The sequence below is a fragment of the Branchiostoma floridae genome, chromosome 3 (genome assembly GCF_000003815.2).
Source record: "Branchiostoma floridae strain S238N-H82 chromosome 3, Bfl_VNyyK, whole genome shotgun sequence".
NCBI lineage: Eukaryota > Metazoa > Chordata > Leptocardii > Amphioxiformes > Branchiostomatidae > Branchiostoma > Branchiostoma floridae.
Genome location: NC_049981.1, coordinates 22,420,339 through 22,436,696, shown reverse-complemented (window position 1 = coordinate 22,436,696; position 16,358 = coordinate 22,420,339). Strand labels below are relative to the sequence as shown.

The 16,358-nt window shown below is 42.5% G+C and overlaps 1 protein-coding gene across 4 annotated transcripts in view; it reads right to left on the bottom strand.

Moving 5' to 3' along the window:
• The window catches only part of LOC118411250 (heterogeneous nuclear ribonucleoprotein D0-like), a gene marked incomplete in the record, with an annotated part of 46,841 nt that extends 31,858 nt beyond the window's left edge, over positions 1 to 14,983 (bottom strand). Inside the window, 1 exon segment of one of the 4 annotated variants that reach the window (XM_035813409.1) lies at positions 14,802 to 14,983. In XM_035813409.1, coding sequence (XP_035669302.1) covers positions 14,802 to 14,830 — 29 coding nt within the window. 4 annotated transcript variants of the gene reach the window in all.
• Between the last annotated feature and the right edge of the window lie 1,375 nt (positions 14,984 to 16,358).

The window sequence follows — 16,358 nt, the reverse complement described above, 5'->3', positions numbered from 1 at the left end:
GGTGCCTTGTTGTGTTTTCACTGCATGAACTGGGGAGGGGCGACAATTCTACAAGTATAACCTGCAATATTGCAATTTTGTAATAACTCTTTGGAACAGTGGATTACCGCGTCCCCTCTCGTCTAATAAAAAGTTACGGGCGGGAGGATCAAACGAACGCTGTCAATATTTGACACTATATTGGATTATCCTAAATATTAGGATAAAAGTCATTTTCTGACCTGGCCCTTCCTACAGAAGTGTCATCCACCTGTGCAGTTTCACATGAATGCCCCGCCTAATAATGTGTTCGCTGAAGCAGAATCGGTATGTGATGGAAAATTTCTTCTTCTCTTTTCGATATTTCAGTATAGGGAAAACCTAGAACTAAGTTAGTTTGATGTCATTGTACCAACAGCCCTGTGACCACTTGCATCACGTACGAGATTTGATTGTAATACAAAGTCCAAACACTTTGATAACTCGGCACAACTCTGCCTGCTTTTCCATTAGTACCCAGGTCAAGTGATAAGGCAAAGAGGGTTGGGAGCAATTTGGTCTGCCAACCTCCAAAGGCCCTATCTCATATGAGTGACACTGGTGATAATACAGTCTATTGCTCAGGCCCTGCTCCTGAAGACACTTGGCTTGACCTCTTTGGCATGTCCAAATTGCTGGGGTTGGGCTGCAAATTACAACATCCCCAAGGCCGGGAAAACTGGAATGTGCAACTTTATTACCGGGCCCCAATTTTCTTCAAACTGCCTTCGGCTTCAGTCGAGCCCCTGGAAGTAACTGTTCTTCGCCGACAAAACCCCGCAAGGTGGCATAGGGCAAGTTATGCCCCTTATCACCCTCCCCAGTCTGTTCTACCTTAATCTTGGCAGTACGTTACTGGTTTCGCTTGGGCATAAAAACGCACACATCTGGACAACATTCAGCCTGCCACGCTGGCACTTCACAAAGCAGGAACACGTTTGTGATGGGACAAACACCATTTATTCCAGCCGTCCCCGTGGAAGTCCCAGATAAACACCTTTTCACTGCGTCACGGCAACAGGTAACCCTGTGTACCAAACAAAGCGATGCACGTTGCTTTACACATCGTGTCCTGTCCGCACAAAGCTTTCACACTTTCCCCCTCGGGCGTGTGCTGACCTTTCAACAGCCTCACACTATAATTATAAACAACTTTGGGTGGGATGGGTCTTCCTTCAGCAAACTGGTACTGTAGCTGATCAAACTAAAGACAACTACTCTTCAAACCCTTTGTCAAACAAGAGACTGTACAGACAAGACCGTGTATATAACAGTTGCATCAAACTTAGGTGATTATGAGCCAGACCTTTCAGTCATAGGACGCAATAATTTATTTTGCCATTCTTTGGGGGATCTAGCATTTGCACACATTAATGTTAAATGAAATGGAAACATTTAAACCAGCATATACGAAGGCTAACTTTTGAACCAGCATATATGAAAGCTACTTCTAGTGTCTTTCGTCACAAGTCCAAATAAAAAGTCACAGACCAACAACGGCATTACTGGTTCCCTTCCACTTACGCCCTTTGTCCATGGTCTTGCCTCCTCCCAATTTCCACCTCCTCCCAAATTACTGGGGACAGCATCTCCATAAAATCCTCATTACAAATGAATGGCTTGTGATTGACCTTGCTCGCCCCACAGGTAAAAATATCGCCCGGGCTTGTCAAGGAGCCCGCAGATAATCCATAGCCACAGCGCCGTGTCAGGGAATGCATGCAGCAATGTCACCACCAATTTGGCTTCATCCGAAGGGTACTTGTACCAACGGGCCAGAAATAAAAATCCCCCAAGTATCCTGCTTTAATCAATGGCAAAGGAAAGAAATCAATTCTGGACACAATGAGGCCCATCACTTCACCCTCGAATTTCTTTTTGTCTCCTCCCAAAGTCTGTTCAGGAAAATGGACAACATGCTGGGAGGATCAGCATCACTCTATAACCACCAACCTTTGCTAATTCCCATAGAAATGCATTAGTTTCTGACTGCCAGGGCCAGTGGTAAGCCCCCTTGTCTCACTGGGTTCTTCCTGCCATAGGAAAAGCACTTAGGTATTGCTTCTGGGAATAGCCACAAAATTGTGGAGCAAATGATGGTAAACTGGTGGCAAAAAGGGTAACAGGGAATCAGGGAGGTGATGAAGTGATACACAAACAGGGCGGTTGTCTTGGATTTCCCTTTAGATGACCTTTGTTATCCCAGAATACTCTCAAGCTCACACTGTACGAGTTACTGTGCATCATCTAAGACTTGGAGCGCTGGAGGTCATGTGCCAGAGGCCACATCCTTTCTTGTTCTGATCAAGGGCATCAGATGTCCCCCCTGTCAGCCCTCATCTCCACTTGGCTGCTTAGCTCATGATGGGAAGTGTTTAATCTCCGCCAACAATCCCCCACAGAAGGAGGTGTGACAGGAATGATTCCCGCATCCCGCCATCCCACAAACCGACGCACAGTCCCTTCCCTTTATGACAGATGGCAGTAATATTGACTAGGAGACAATATGGGGCGGGTAACGGATAAGAAATTGATTAACCATCTATGTATATTACTGCAGTGATGAGAAATATTAGAGCAATATCTCTGACAGGTGTATACGAGGAGGTGCACTGTCATGAATCTTTAATCCAGCGCGGCACGTGTTCGCTACCGTGGATGCATGCTAATGTAAAATACTATCTGATCGCTTGCCTTCCGCTACTTATGAAAAGTCATTTCCTGCGTATTGACTTCGGTTTCTCGGCGCTCAGCGGACTCTGTGGAAATCCTCTTTGGAAGCTATCAACGCATCTCGGATTAAACCAGAAATATGATCTGAGCTGAATTTCTCACATTATCATCTCACAGAAAGGCAATATAATGCTAGAACAGTCCGCTATGATGTGGCATAAGAACCCAGATCGCTGTCTGCATCAGGGATAAGGTGTAGGGCTGGTGATATGCAGAATCGACTTGTCTGTCAACGGAAAGGTGACAGTAACACCCCTTCCTACATCTATCTCTGTCAACCTCCTGACATCCCCCATCTGGAGCCTGGCCTTTAACTCTTGTTGCCTGTCTCATCATCACTTTCTTACTTTAAAAAAAAATCTGAAGACCTACCAGGATCTACATTACAAATTGTACAGGATTATAGAGGGGCTTGACTGTCACTCTTCGGTGAGTCATCAGACACTATAACGGCCTGCATTTTTCCATGTAAAATATCCTGAATTATCGAACATGTAAGTATTCAGACATACATATTCTTACTCTACAAAAGAGTTGAAGCATACACAAAGTTCTGCTTCCAGTATTCTCTATCGTGCATCCCGTCAGTCAGGGTTTTCCACTTAATCCAGTCCCAGACTCGAGCAGTTTCTCTAAATTCTAATGCAAGGTTGGGTCAGCCCACTCTCTCTCTCTCGAGTGTTAGCAATCACCATCTTCACCTTGTGTTTTCTGATCTCCCATACAACCCTTTCTAGTTCTGAGGTCCTGTATCCAAGGTCTGAAGGCAAATTAGTGACAACAGTAGTACCACAGGTACGGGTCTTCCCAGGGTGTGCTTGTAGGCGCACTCTTTCCACTTGACAAGTTGGCTGAGTGACTGTTCAGTGACCAAATGAGGATGTATGTGCACTTTGATAATTATAATTGGAATATAACGCATGATATTCAAGTATGGTTTTAAAGACAACAAAAGCAAGAAAAAGTTTCAAAATTCGTCGAGCGATCTGTTAAACTTTTTCGTTGTTCAACAGACAACATAAGAAAAATTTATGAAATTTGTCAAGCAATCTGTCAAATTTTTTGTTGTTCAGCAGATAACAACACAAGAGAAATTTACGAAATTTCTTGAGCAATCTGTCAAATTTTTTAATGTTCAGCAGACAACAACACGAGACATTTACGAAATCCGTCGAGCAATCTGTCAAATTTTTTGCTGTGTTCAGCAGCTGCAGTCTCCTACTTCAATAGGCAGTCCTGAAATCTGTGTAAGGAAGAAGGAGCCATTTATCTTCCCCATCTGACAGGAGCACAGGTTAATCACACCCATGCTGATAGATGCTTTACCTTCTCTTAAATAAGGAAAGCCTGCGATGGCTCTCTGGGGCTGCGACCTTTTCAATCCCTTCTTTTTCGCTCAGGCTTACCGGGCCATTTAAATTGCAAGCACCTTATTTTTGATAAGAGTTATAATTTGAAATCGAACTCTTCTCAAGCATTTTCAAAGAAGTAGAAGTGAAATTTCATTGCTATAATGTACATGAACCATTGTATTCAGACATGGCTAATAGTCTAATACAGTAATGTCATACGCTACCGTTAGCAGACAGTATCATTTTTATTACCATGAAGATTCTTGTTTATTTCACCAAATTCATCTTACCACAGCAGCCAAATGTTAACAACTTCGTAAACTTTTTCGGCAACAGCGAAATAATATCAAACTCACAGATGACCAGCAGGTCAAGGATAATTTTGCCCTCTTTATGGGTCAAAGCAGCTGAATTACCTTGAAGCCTTCGTGTTCCTGAAGTGGAATTATTCCACTCCACTCCAACACATTAACAAGCCTGTGCCAGGGGACACCAGAGGGCCTCTGAAACAAATGGCTATCTGTCGTGACAGCGCTGACGGATGGAGGGGATTGCAAATTTATTCACGCAGAAAGAATTATGAACCGAATATACGGCCACATATCGGAGGGAATACGCAAGTGGAGTATCACACACGACGCCCTGACTGCGTACCGTTGTCTGTAACTCAGCTCATTCCCTCACAAGCGGAGCATCACAATAGAACTAATCTATCTAGCTCCGCCTGACAACTGGTAATTTTCTCCACAATCGAAGCATGCATAGATCATTTGGTGGGCCGGGGCCATGAAAAAATTATTGCCATTGTGGGGGGAGGACGACACAGTAACACTTTCGCATCCTAGATGGGGCCTGAATGGCTATCACATTATACTGTGGTGACCACACACTATATCTCAGGTAATGCCGGGCTGTCGGGCGGGGGTATCACTGACAGAGTTGAATTGGAGGGTAAACAGGGGAGCGGCTTTGTCCCAATTGTTGTTCAATCAATGGGCGATTGCTTTTCCGCTGGGCGGCAATGACAAAGCAGCCAAATTCTATTTTTTCAAATAATTTTCCCGACACATGCCATCACTCTATCTTACCTCTGAAACTATTTCTCTATTTGAATGTCAGAGAGCGTGGACCATTGTTATGTTTCCACAGCGTAGTAATGTTGCTTGTTATAGCCTGTAAAAACAAAAATAATGCATGCAAAGCACCAATATATCTCCATGACAAGAGCTATTACGCAGGAGCTGACTGAAAGACAGAGAAAGTCATCAAAGGGGCAGTGTCTGATCGCATTAGGAAAGCCACAATTATGTGAAAGATCCAATTATGCTCGACACTGATGCCGCGGCGAATTGGACGGGGGAAATTATGGGCCGTGAAAGGGCTATACGAGCGCTACCGTTTTATACTGAGAAGGGAGGGTGATGGGTATAAAATGCCTGTCCTTGGCTCAACGCGACGGGAATTCCAATTCGCACCTGGGGTGGCCATTATGGTGCTGGCGCAATAAAATTGAAATTATAAGCTTTACACCATGTTGACTTTATAATGTTTCGCTGGGGGCCGTCCTGGTTTCATGCAGGGGCACACACATATGTTGCACTTCATGTTGTTGCACATAATTTACCATCTCATCGACTTACTGAATGCTTGAAGCTTATAGTTGATACTGTGCAGTGCAGCCATCATACACCCCACACTTGCACACCTCCTGTCATGTATGTTGCTTTCAAAATTTCAGGACACTTTTATAGTGTCATGTCCAGTTTATCAAGACAATGCACTCAAAAAAATTTACTCTGTAAACATGAATATGAATAGGTTGAATACAACTACAAAAGAGAAGGACCAAACCCAACCCTCCCCTCCCTTCCAACAAGAGCCTCAGGTAGATTGCATTTCATCATACGGAAATTGGTTTACCAGTGCACCACCCATTCACTTGGTTTTCCTGAGAAAGCCCAAGACAGGCCCACCCTTTACATCCATCCTAAGTGCTAAGGAAACTCATCTCCTCCCAATCCGATGGGACTACTTCCTCTATCTTCAACAAAGCTCTGGTGATTATAACGTATCTCCACCATCCCAACAAACCAACTGTTTTTAGAGATCCTGTTTAGATTTGGAGTTGCCAGAAAGGGAGCTAGTGGTTCCACTATACAGGTTGTATTTACCTAAGGGTGGGGTCAAGGAATAGAACTGGCAAGTGCTATTATTCTTCCCACCTCTCAAGGGAATCAACAAGGCATGGAACAATTCATCCAGCGCCCATCGATTCCTTAACACTGTTTCTCAGCTATGCAAATCACTAAGACTGGCTTATGGCTTAAATTAAACAGAAGAATATTACTTTAAAGCTTGAGGCTCAATCTGGCAGAGATACAGGCTTATTTGGCACCAACAGTGAAGGAAAGCACACAAGCATTTGGCTAAAGTCTACTACTCTTTCCAAATTGATCCCAGATGTAGTGTTTTCAATGTACTGTGGGACATACAGAGGGGGCATTCCATGTGACCCCTCAAAGTCACTGGGGTTTGCCCACATCTGCCACACAAACTTCACTACAAGATGTGAGGGGGACCAAAGTCACATTCTAACCTTCTGAACCCCCACATGGAAAATATGTGCCCATCACTGCGCTGCCATGGAGATAAAGAGTAAACATCGACAGCAGGCAAAGCAGATGTACACTTCTAACAATATCCTGTAATTGCAAATTTTCCGAGAAAAGTACCTGGAAAATGCTATGGGCCGGTGACGTATCGATCGTGGGGAAAAGCTTGGACAGGCCCCGGTGAATCATATCTAACCTTTGGACTTGTGATGGAATCTGTCAAGGACACATTGATTCATGCTCTACAACATGATGTACTTGAACAGGGAGATCTATAGCAATCGTGGCGCCGACATCCGTCTTCGGATCTTCCAGCACCCATCCTGATAATAACCGTGACAACGGGCCTGCAGAAAACACTTTTGATTGATCCCCTGCTCATGTTTTATCCCCGTTCCTGAACTTCGTCACACCTTGTCAGGTAATGATGTCACCAGATAACATCGCACCGCTCCTAATCGAAGATATTTACCTGGGAAATGATGCTACATAAATCTGAACCCTCGCAGCCCAAACAGTTAGTTTGATTCATGTATTCATGGCTCCGGCTGCAGCAGACTTTGCCAAACGTATAGTTCAAGGCCAGGGGTGTAAAGCAGCTTGGATAGACACACTCCCGAATTTTAGGAATCATATGCTATTAACACCAGATGGTCTCCTCGCATATAGCTATCTGAGCATGAATTATGCACTTTGTAATTTATAAGTCTTGCATTTATTCTGCTTTCACACTCTAGCAGTCCATGGAAGGGATCCTGATAAATTTGAAACCTTCATAACAACAAGGGATGGGCCTGGAAGGTAAATTGTTTGGGGCCATCAACAAATTCCGTTCACCACACCCAACTGTAATTTCATACCCAACTGGTTCACACAACAGAGCAAACAGCATGGACGACTTGGCTTCAACGTGACAGAAACAAGGTTAACACACGATAATGTCAATACCAAAAGTGCTGGAACCTCCCATTTCACAATTCAACCAGGGAGCTGGGCTCTAATTGATCAGGGCTCCAGACTAACTTTTTGACCTAGGAGCGTGGCGCTCCTAACTCTTAAAACTTAGGAGCGCCAGCAAAAAGTTAGGAGCACAAGCAAACGTCTTAAGCCATACAAAGTATTACTCCTATAAATCAATGTTTTAAACCTGGAATTAAGTATTTGCATAGATTATAACAGAAAAAGCATTGATCCTGTACAAAATGCTTGTTTGAACCTTTATTCATGAATGCTCAAATCAGCCGGCGTGTTGCTTGATTTTTCTAATCGCGGATTAATTCTGCAGCCATTACTACATACATTGTATAGACGTAGGGAATCCCGGATGCGTACCTGAACCCACGTTTAGGTTCAGGTCCAGATTAGAATCCGGAGGTTTAGGTTCAGGTCCGGACCTAATGAGTCCGGACCTTAATCCAAGGCATAGAATATTACATTATGATATAATATTATAATATGTTATACAATGTAATGGCAAAACAATCTAGCAAAAATCCAGAGAATTACAATGTTGATGTAATTACTATACTATGGCACATATTGTCACAGTATCAACAAGAATAAAAACAAAAGTAAAAAAAAATGAATGAAAATGAAAATTAAAGAAATAAAAAAAATTCACAAGTTTATTTCATAATTATTGTTACAAAGTAACATTTGGAATAAACATTCAAACTTAGTAGAGTACCTTATTCATACTGGGTTGGGCTACCCTGGCTCAAAAAAACAATAAAAAAAAATAAAAATAAAAAAAATGCCTCCGCCCTTGAGGCGTCGCCAAAAAAATAGGCACTGCCCCCTATCAATTTTGGATGAAACTGCAGAAAAACATCATTCTCTGAGCATTCTCTCGCCTATTATCGCGAGATTACGCGTGAGTTCATATTTAGATCCAACATGGCGGATGTTTTCGAACCGATTGAGTTTTGTGCTTTATTTTGGAAGGAATTTTTCGTTGCAGGAACATTAAAACAAGTTGACTACGGGTGAAAAATAGTGGAAATGTATCGGTAACTTTTTAATTTGTTTGGTTGGTTGTTAATTTCTGTGTTTTGATAGAGAATTTCCGGATCTGAGTGACTGTAAGTGTGCACATGTGTGCACATGGACAGCAATGTTTATATATATTTAGCGATGTTTTCGTCTTTGTTCAGCGCAAATTTCAAGATTTTTGGAAGGTTAAAGATGGTCTAAAACCTAAAGGATATATTTTTTACGAGTTCAGTACCGAATAACTTGGGTTTCATTTTTTTTGGACCTGAACCGAAACGTTTTTGCATGTCCAGAACTGGTAAGCTTTATTTTTTGCTCATTTTCTTATTGGCGCGCCGTGCGACCATCATTTCAAAAATAGGCGCATCCTTAAAATTACCGGTCGCGATGCGACCAAATCTAGTCGCAGTCACGAGCCCTGTTGATGTACAACTGCAGCAAAGTTATGTTGACTTGGGGACACAAACACAAGCCGTTCATATCCATCACAACATTGGGGACTTATAAGTTGTGATTGATGACCACGCCGGGACACCTACACCTTACCCTGGAGGTTCGAGCAGCGAAAATTTGTTATAGCTCATGCGGCGCTAACCTTTTGCCTAAAAACACGGGGCGTTTTGCGAGATCCATATCTATGCATGTTGATATAACTGTAGCGCCATTACAGGGCTTCCAGTTATGAATATGGTGGGTTGGCGTGATCGTGAATACTTCCATTTCTATTCTAGCTGCAGGAATGAACACTTTGGGAGTCATAACAAAGCCGCATGCTTTCATGTGTTTCTTTTTACTTGTGGGCATGGAAAAATACTAGGCTACCTGACCTTTGACCCATGTAGTCTTGTGATAATGGCATTATTACTTGGACAATTTTACACCTTTCACATTTAAATCATTCCAATCCAACTCAAGAAAAGTGACTCGTTCAAACTACAATGTTGTGACATTGTTGTCTGCTTGGAAAAATGGTCTGTTGTGTGCATGCTAATGTGGGAATAAACTTATTATAAACTATAAAGCCTGAGATTCTGTCTTTGTGGGCTTTTTGGCATATTTGATGATACGTAAGTCTTGGAAAATCCGCCTGGGAAGGAATAATGCTCACTCTAAATGAAGTCTTACCTCCTAGCCAATCAGATACCAGTGGGCATGACAACCATTAAAATGGAGAGATTTATAAGACACAATGGAGAGAAAATCCCCAGTGTTTGTGGCCATTGTAGGTAATTAGGTGCCAAGGAGGGAAATAGCCAATAAGTCTTGCAAACAAAGGCACAGTGGCACTATGTAAACATCCTGGAAAATATGGACTGTGGGTTTAAACAGACTTACCAGTACAATAACTTTGCCACAGCCATAGCCACTCATGCTGCTTGTTTGGACTTTAGCCTGTCTTCATCATATGATCATAATCAACTTTATATGCATTTAAAAGCTTGTTTAGAATAAGAGCTATTCATTACACCTAGATTTCAAATAAAATGTCCACTTTTAATCTTTATGAAAAATTCACATCAACACTTTACCTTAGAATTTCTAAATGATAATGGGTGACAAACAAATGAGGCTTAGCTGTTATCAACATGGGCAAAAATCACAGGGCATATGTATGCATCATAATGCCCACTGGGCCAATTTGAAAACAGTCACTGAGACTCACTTCTAATTAGATTTCTCAGCTTGTAAGAAAGGTCTGTGGCAGGAGAGAGACAATCAATACAAACCTGAGTACAACCTTTCTAAATCTACAAATCAAGTAACAGCATCTATATCCAGGTCTGTATAATTTCTCTACCAGCGAAAATCTCTCGAGTCAAATTTATCACTTCTTTGACAAATGACGAAGCCTCGTTTCTCACAGCGATGATCCAATGACATGCAAAACATTTTACTCCTCTCAATACCTAATCTTTGACGTTTGCCCAGTCGGAAGCCAGGAATATGTAGGGATCCTTCCCATGCTAGTGGTTCTTCTCTTCAATATTTTGATAGCGTTGTTAGCGATGGATGGCTCTGCCCAACATGACCCCTCCACATGCCTCGGCATAGTGGGAAAATTTCACATTCCAACAACACCACACACTCAAGGATCTGCCGGGAAGTGTCCAGTAGAGGCCATGTGGGTGCCTAGGTACCCCGCATACAAACCTTACTTGAGAGTTAATAAATACATGAACCCAAGGTGCAAGGATTAAAAAAACAGACATAATATACTGCATGCTGTATACAGATAATACATGACATGCATCTGGATTTTGTAGTGGAAGTACGAAAAGCGAAGCAGTTCATCAATAAAATCTGTCTTGGATACTTGTTATAACTGTTGTCTGTGACTCTGCTACCAGAAAGAATACAACCCTAACTGACAGCTGATGATTCCTGTTCCTGTTTTTAGTTAACCACTCCCAATAGATCTTCTTTCAACAGATGCCAACTTCTAAATCCTGATCTCTTTCATCTGCTGCCTGACATGTATCAAGTTTACAATGTCTGTCAGTTCGAAACAGAAAACACCACAGCCTTTTTTGGGGGCATGTGACCCTTCCATTCTCATTGCAGTCAGTGTTTTCACCTTGAACTGTTGGTGACCAATATGAGTAAAGTGGAGTTGAATCCTGTCACCATTGGACTAGACTTGAAAATTAAAAGCATTGCCTCCACAGAATCCATTATTTATCATCCCCATTCAAAATTGTATTATGTGATGATGGGGACCCTACACCAACATGTCTCCAAAGGCCAGTCCGAAAGGATTGCTTCCATCAATTTCTTTGTCACCGCAGCAAGATGAGTCGTCTAGAGGCCTCCCCATGGCTGCACATCATATTAAAATACAGCAGAGCGGTACAGGAATATGCCATGTGCTCTGCGCTGGGTGCAATACAGGGACTTACCACCTAAAAATGACAAGGCTTTACAACACTACAGGGAAACATTAATTAGGAACACACTTGTCGCATAAGCTTACTGGGGGACGTGGCATTTTCCTTCTAAGATGGGTTCTCTGCGGAATGTACCTTTCGTAAATGTCAATATTCCAGACAGGCATTGCAGGGGATGAAACGGAACATTATCCCTGGTATCATTCCGCCGAACATGCTGGAAACTACACATGACCTGCCATCCACACGCACGACGGGATCCTCACATATCACACTTACAGCCCCAAACTTTACGCATCACATTTACAACCGCGTGGCCGTAAAACTTTCTGTTAAAACTCTTCATGGTACTTGTTCATCTTAACTTTATTGCATGGGATAAAATCTATATCTCTCCAGGACTTTTTATTATGCATGTGTAACCTTACACTATGAATTCTATGTGTTGAAATACATTGCCTTTCCAGGATCCTACAATGATATTGATTATAACCAGTGTCTCCTTGCAATAATTACAATAAGATGATCGTTATTCTGTACAAAAAAATGTCTTCACACATGGGTACAGTTACTATCAGGGGTTATGAGGTCCAAAGCTTCTATATTTCTGGGGACATAATACTGACACATGATTCTCATCGCTCCAGGCTTGCACGAAACACTGGTGTCCTTTTGCAAGAGGCGGTCATAACTTTTATCTTCACGAATCCTTGTTTGTACTTACACGTTTTACTTTTAGTGGTTCCAGTTAGCATTTACATGTACATCCCCACAAATCCCTTATGTAAGTGTGGCTTTGTAGCAAGAATCGCCATATGCTTGCAATTCATGTTGCCCACAATTCTGTGAGTATGAATAACTTTCTTCGGTCCCCTCCCACCCGAAAAAATGGAAATCTTGTCTGGGTGAACGGGGACTCCATTATGGTCACCCCCAAGTGGAGTGCCATGAAATGTCATGTGGAAAAGAAACATTAAGCCCAGATTGCCTCCCTGCAACTTGCCTGACCCAAGGAGATTAATGGCATTCACAATGAAGGCCACATGGGTCCAGCATCACAGGACTTGGACCAGTCACAGCCAATCCCCTCAGTGGGGAATTCCACACTTGATTGTTGGATCTTTTCAGCAAATTGAGAGGAGCTCAAGGTCTGTTTTGCTATGAATACACGGATAAAACGGAGAAGCCGAGGGCTTTAAACACTGGTGGGCCTGTGGCGGGGAACCCACTAAATTTTTCATGACCAGAGTTTCAGGTCTTCAGTGTGGATGGCTTGGGTAATTTCTCAAGATAAAAAAGTGATCCTGATATGTTCGTGCCATGAAATGCAAGACGAATGTAATGCTGGTTTACTGTATCCATATGCCAGTTGTCTGGAAACAAAGCACATTGCCTTGAGCACATGGGCTCTCACAAGCCCCTTCACATGCTAATACTGGCTCAATATCTATTACATATCCTGGAGAACTTCTCAAATGCCACATTTTCAGTGCTCTATTTGCGGCCTTGCTGGGAAAATGGCTGGTAAAAAGTTGCCGCTGAAATAGTGGGAGCCAGTTTTATGGTCATGCTGTACAGTTATTGCGGGTCAGGCAATAAGTTCGGCAGTTGGAATGGAGTGCGGACGACTGCGTGCTGATTGAGTTTGGGCCCGGGTATCGCATCAATAAAAACGTGAAATGCTGATGGTCACGATTCCCCCAGGTCCCGCAACGCTGACTACCTGGCTAGCGATGTCGTTTTAGAATTTCGTTTTTTCCTAAGGGCACATTATGCACAGATCACCTACTAATAATGGTTGTATAATTTGCAGGCCGCCTCGTGTGCCGAGCCGTTCCCACACACTGGCGTGTAAATCCCTTGAACAAACCTACGCACGATTTCGCAAGGAATTGGTCAACTTCACACCACGATTTTCTTGGAGAAATGCACATAAAACTACCGACTCGGACCGTGGGTTGGGAGAGAAACATATCCTTAGCTACATAACCGGACTTTAATCGGGACAATAGAGACAATGGAATACATTTCAACGGGGAAGAATTTTCGGCTTTGTCGAGCAGCGTGGCGTGGCCACGGCATGGCCACACGGTGACTCGTGTTGGCCGCTACAACCTGTGACCACTAGCCTTCTCCGAGCGCTTAAAACACCAGGAAACCCTCAACAAAACCGCCGGAAAAATCACATTAGCTCGTGAAATTTTCATGTCTACAATTTCAGATAGAGAAAAACTTCGCGTACCGGTCGTCGTCATCATCTTTGGTCGAGTTGATTTTGCTTCCGGGAGGCACATCTTCGCCGGCTACCGGCGCCGCGCTACCGTCTCCCGTCAAGTTGGTCATATCGGTCTCTTGCTGCTCGATGGCAACCGCCTCTGTTGTTGTGGCCATAAGATCTTGGCTCATGTCGTCCAAATTCTGCTGAATTTGCTCGCCGTTCACTTCCTCCGCCATCTTGTGCGATTTACCGCCGAAAAAAGAACACGCCACGCAACCAGCCTACATATGATTAACCCTCATTTGCATACGCCTGCCTATTGGCTGGATGAAATGATATCATCAAATACGAGCGATGTGATTGGTCAGTTTCTGCATTACGTACTTGGTTTCAGGCATATTTATACAATTTTTATTCGCCATTTACTCCGTCTGAAACCATTTTCCAGGGATCAGAATGAACGACTATTTGGCTTCGACACAACGTTCGCTGCGCAATCGAGCGCGATATTCGCGTCGCAAGTGAAAGAAAATGTGTCTGCGATCCCGCGGCATGAAAAAAGGGCCGACATTTTGGGTGGAGCACCATTGTTTTTTGGTGACAAACATAAACCTTTGTTCCCATTGGGCAATCCCTATCACATGGCGGGAAAGTCGCCTTGTGCCGTTGGCGGCAAAACCATTCTTGCAAAAATTTCACACGTACTCGTCTTGCGAGGCTCTGACGCAGTGAAAATGGTCACGGTACAGAAAACGGGAAATATGACTAATAGGCCTCCTCCAAATATCCAGAGAGATGCGATCACGAGGAAGGTAAGGTTGGCCACAAATACATATATATTAACAACAACATCTTATTACCGATTCTACTGAGCGCTTAAATGAGGAACCGGCTGTATTTTTTTCACGTCATTCTTATGCCCTCCCACTTACAAGTCAATTTTCAGACGTTGGTTTTCGGATGAAGAAAGATAGTAATACTGTTTCATTACCGGTCATCAGGTTCCTCACTTGCTGCCATATCTACCCTTGGGTCTCTATCCGTTCTAAAGAGGCAAGGGGATGATCAGAGGTAACTTGAACTTGAAATTGCTGCAGGGAAAAATCAGCTCAGTACTCTCGAAACGTGACCCAAGAACAGGAAACGCAGTGCATTGTGGGGGTTGACCCTCCATTTCGGGGTCAACGACCTCAGTTGCTAGGTAGCATGTATTTAGACAACATCCAAACGCTACAAAGATTCAAATATATCTGAACGGAATAAATGTGAAATGATAAAGCGCCATCGACTTACACATATAACAAAATTTACCTAGATATGCAGAGTATACTTCCTAACAATAATGTAAACATATATGAGTGATGAGGGCACCGGAAGTACCGAGCAGTTTCGTTACGGTCGGAAGTCCAGTTGAGGTCTTGACCCGGCGTTGCTTAGTTACTGAAACACAAATGTGGTGGGGTCGCCATTGAAACCCGTCACAACTTCACATCCTACTCAGATTTTGGAGGAAAACGGTAAGTTTAGCGACAACTGTCTATTCTGTGTCTGCCATGATATGTTCAGCTATCGTTCTACGTGGTCAAATATACATATTCAACGTTTTCACTTGTCAAAACCGGATGTGTTGTTCAAGAAGGCGTTACCATAATATTCCACCAAGTTTGCTGACGAGCTGGGATCATAACTTTGTTCTCAACTGGCATATATAACAGCTACATGTACAGCAACATGCTGTAATATTAACATAATGTTCAGTCTGTAGATATGAATATGATGCCACAATTTTAGGTTACAAGTCCCAATGATAGAGATTTTGAGGGAAAAGAGAATTTGTTTGTAGGTTACCCACCTGTTGTTGTACGTTTTAGTCCCCTTGCCTCTTTTGTGGATAGTAGCAAGTGGGCACTATGTCACTTTAGATATGTTGTGTAATGTGTACCATATTATATAGCTCTACATGATATTTATGATAACATTGTACAGAACCTATTTGTTTGTTGTTTTTATTATTGGCATGGTTATGTTTCACCAGCATTTGTTGTTGCTTGTTTTTAAAGTGATTTTGAAATTTTATATTGTGGCTTATGGGGGAAGACCTTTGCATGTAGTAGAATTATTATATGAGATAGGGCCTGATTTGTATCCTAAAATACCTGTACCTTGCCATTGATAGATGCATGTAGTGTAATTCTGCCAGTGTTGATTCTTGCCTGCTGTTTCTGTGTCTGTATAGTTTGTATTACTGCCCTTCATTGCAACACACCAATACATTGCTGTATCTGTGAATTTTTTTTCTATGTAAAGAAAGGTTGTGTACAACAATTCAAAGTAAATATCATTATTTGTTCCTGTTTACTAGTAGTTTCATTAGTTAACTAAATCAATATACACTGGATTCTTAGCTACACAAGTAATATAATTTTCTCTGCAGATATTTTGATAACCTTCTTCAAAATAGCTCAATGAATTACTGAGTAAAGGTAAAAGAAATTTACCAAAATGTTGGCTGAGAAAATAGCTGTAGCTTTGTAGCCAAGACCCTAAA